The 2,490-nt window shown below is 56.9% G+C and overlaps 1 protein-coding gene across 1 annotated transcript in view; it reads right to left on the bottom strand.

Annotated features, from left to right (window-relative positions):
* Positions 1-273: 273 nt before the first annotated feature.
* The window catches only part of WNT4 (Wnt family member 4), a 26,758-nt gene continuing 24,541 nt past the window's right edge, over positions 274-2,490 (bottom strand). The window contains exons 3-5 of the mRNA XM_006924469.2: positions 1,769-1,900; positions 1,538-1,680; positions 274-817 (exon numbers count right to left, since the gene is read on the bottom strand). Of these exons, the coding sequence (XP_006924531.1) occupies positions 350-817; positions 1,538-1,680; positions 1,769-1,900 (743 nt within the window). The 3' untranslated portion in view covers positions 274-349. The remainder of the gene's footprint in view (positions 818-1,537; positions 1,681-1,768; positions 1,901-2,490) is intronic.

The following is a 2,490-nucleotide window of genomic DNA, read 5'->3' as shown; positions in this document are numbered from 1 at the left end:
CAGTAGGCACATGGCTGTAACACTCCTGTTGCCCACCTGAAGCCTACAAGTAGAAAAACAGATACAGATAACAAATGAGTGGTCAGCAGCAGCCACATGTGGACAGCCAGAAGCATGAGAAAGGTCCCTTTGGTCAGTGGCAGCCACAAAGGCCCAGGCTTCAGGGAGACCCCAGTTGGTGCCCTTGGGGTCACCTGCCTGGTTTCAGTAATAAATAACATGAGGACCCAAAAACCAAACCAAAACAAAAAATATAACCAGTATCTTTTGGGGTAGGTGGTGGGGGACTGTTTAAATTATCGGCCTTCCCTGGGCCACTAGGTGGTTGCTGGCGCAGGCTGGGCGGCAGTCACCGGCATGTGTGTAGCTCCACCAGCCGCTGGCACTGCCGGCACTTGACAAAGCAGCACCAGTGGAATTTGCAGCTGCAGCGCTCAGCCAGCTCCACCTGTGCTGTGTGGAAGCCGCGGCCACAGCACAGCAGCTCACAGCCGTCAATGGCCTTGGACGTCTTGTTGCATGTGCGGCCCCTTGTGCCCAGCACGCCGCTGCGCATGTCCTGCTCGCAGAAGTCGGGGCTGGGCTCCAAGTACACCAGGTCCTCATCTGTATGTGGCTTGAACTGTGCATTGCGCGGCACCAGCGCCCTGGAGGACCCCACACGGCGTGGCTCCACCTCGGTGGCGCCATCAAACTTTTCCTTCAGTGCGTGGCCCACCTGACGGAAGGGTGGCACGGCTCGCCAGCATGTCTTTACCTCGCAGGAGCCCGATACCCCATGGCACTTGCACTCCACCCGCATATGTGTCAGGATGGCCTGCAGGGACAGGGAGGAAATGGGCCATCAGGAGATGCCGGAGGTGGCTGGGGAGGGACCGCTGGGGCTAGACGGTGGGGGCCTGGGTGGGGGCATGCCACAGAATTGCAGAAAATGTACTATCGTGCTTCCTCTGTATTAAGCACCGACGGTATGTCGTGGTAAGCTGGTAAGCTGTGTTGACTGAGGACTGTCGAAGATATTGTCCCTGCCTTTGGAGCACTTGCAGTTGATGGAGGAGAGACATTTTAAAACTCAGTGTTGTGAAACTGACAAGTGACATGATGGGGAAGGACATGGTTGCACTGAATCTGCACAGGAACCTTGAAGGGCAGATATTGAGAAGGCAGATGGTATCATAGTTAAGCACGTGATCTTCATGGTGACGCAGAAGGGTTCAAGTCCTAGCTCTGCTGCCTGTTAGGGGTGTGTATGTGTGTGACGGAAGGATGGAGACCCATAAATATGCATGGGTCGGGGTGCTGTGTTGGGGGTTGTGTGTGCTGTGTTGGAGGGGCACTCATTGTCCTGTGACACCTGCTCCCATTTGTTTCTCCGTCCTGCCATCTTGTACCCCACCGGCCAACAGGAGGTGCCTAGTGCTGGTGAGAGCCTGAACAATGCTTGCTGGGCAGCGTGTGGCTGGGAGAGTGTTTCAGGGACCTTTCCGAGCCCGCCTTCGCCCCGCTGGCGATGGTGGTGGAAGAAGCGCCACATTACCTTCCTGCCAGCCTCGTTGTTGTGGAGGTTCATGAGGGCCCGGCTGGACGAGGCACCCTTGCTTCTCTCCCGCACGTCCACGAATGACTGGGAGAAGGCCACGCCGTAGGCGATATTGTCTGAGCATCCTGACCACTGGAAGCCTGAAGCGCGGTGGGCAGAGGGAGCTGCGGATGAGTGAGGGCCAGGCCCCTGCCCTCCCGCTCACGCTTCCCCGCTGCCCGCACTTACCCTGTGGGCTGACCCCGTGTACCGTCCGGTCACAGCCACACTTTTCTAGCTCCCCACTGCTGCACGCCCGTGTCACCGCAAAGGCCACACCTGCTGAAGAGATGGCGTACACGAAGGCCGCCTCCCGAGTCCCTGTGGGAGGCAGAGGGAGGCCAGGGCTGGGTCCCAGTGCTCCTCCCTGCACCCTTCTTTTCAGAGGGGGAGGGACCTGAACGATGGAGGACCGCAGAGAGAGCAGGGCAAGCTAACTCCCGTGGGCCAAGAGTGACACTGTGCTGGTGCTTATTGCCGCCACCCGGATGCTGAATACACATACTACATGCCAGGCACTGCCTTACGTCTTCACATGCTGAGCATTTTATCCTCAGAGCATCCGAGAGGTCAGTACTATTGTCCCCATTTCACAGAGAGATTAGTCTGCTTATTCCCGTTCACAGTATGTATTTGAGCAGGCAGATGGGTAGGCAGAGGGGCCACAGGTGAGTGCTCTTACCTTCAGTGCTATTAGCAACCATGGGCACTGTTCTTATACAACCTTTGGAAGGTTAGTGATGTTCACGTCATTTTTGAGAGACAGGGCAGGCTCGGAGAGGTGAATTGACTTACCAATACTGTGAAGCAGCAGGGCTGAGCTGCCAGACGAGGTCTGGCTTCCCTTAAACCCAGTGTTCTTACCTATTCTTCAGCCAGCCCTCCTGGGCTCTGAGGGTTCCCTGTACCTT

This window comes from Pteropus alecto, unplaced genomic scaffold (genome assembly GCF_000325575.1).
Source record: "Pteropus alecto unplaced genomic scaffold, ASM32557v1 scaffold39, whole genome shotgun sequence".
Classification (NCBI taxonomy): Eukaryota; Metazoa; Chordata; class Mammalia; order Chiroptera; family Pteropodidae; genus Pteropus; species Pteropus alecto.
Note: the sequence above shows the minus strand (reverse complement) of the source record. Positions and strands in the feature narration are given on the sequence as shown.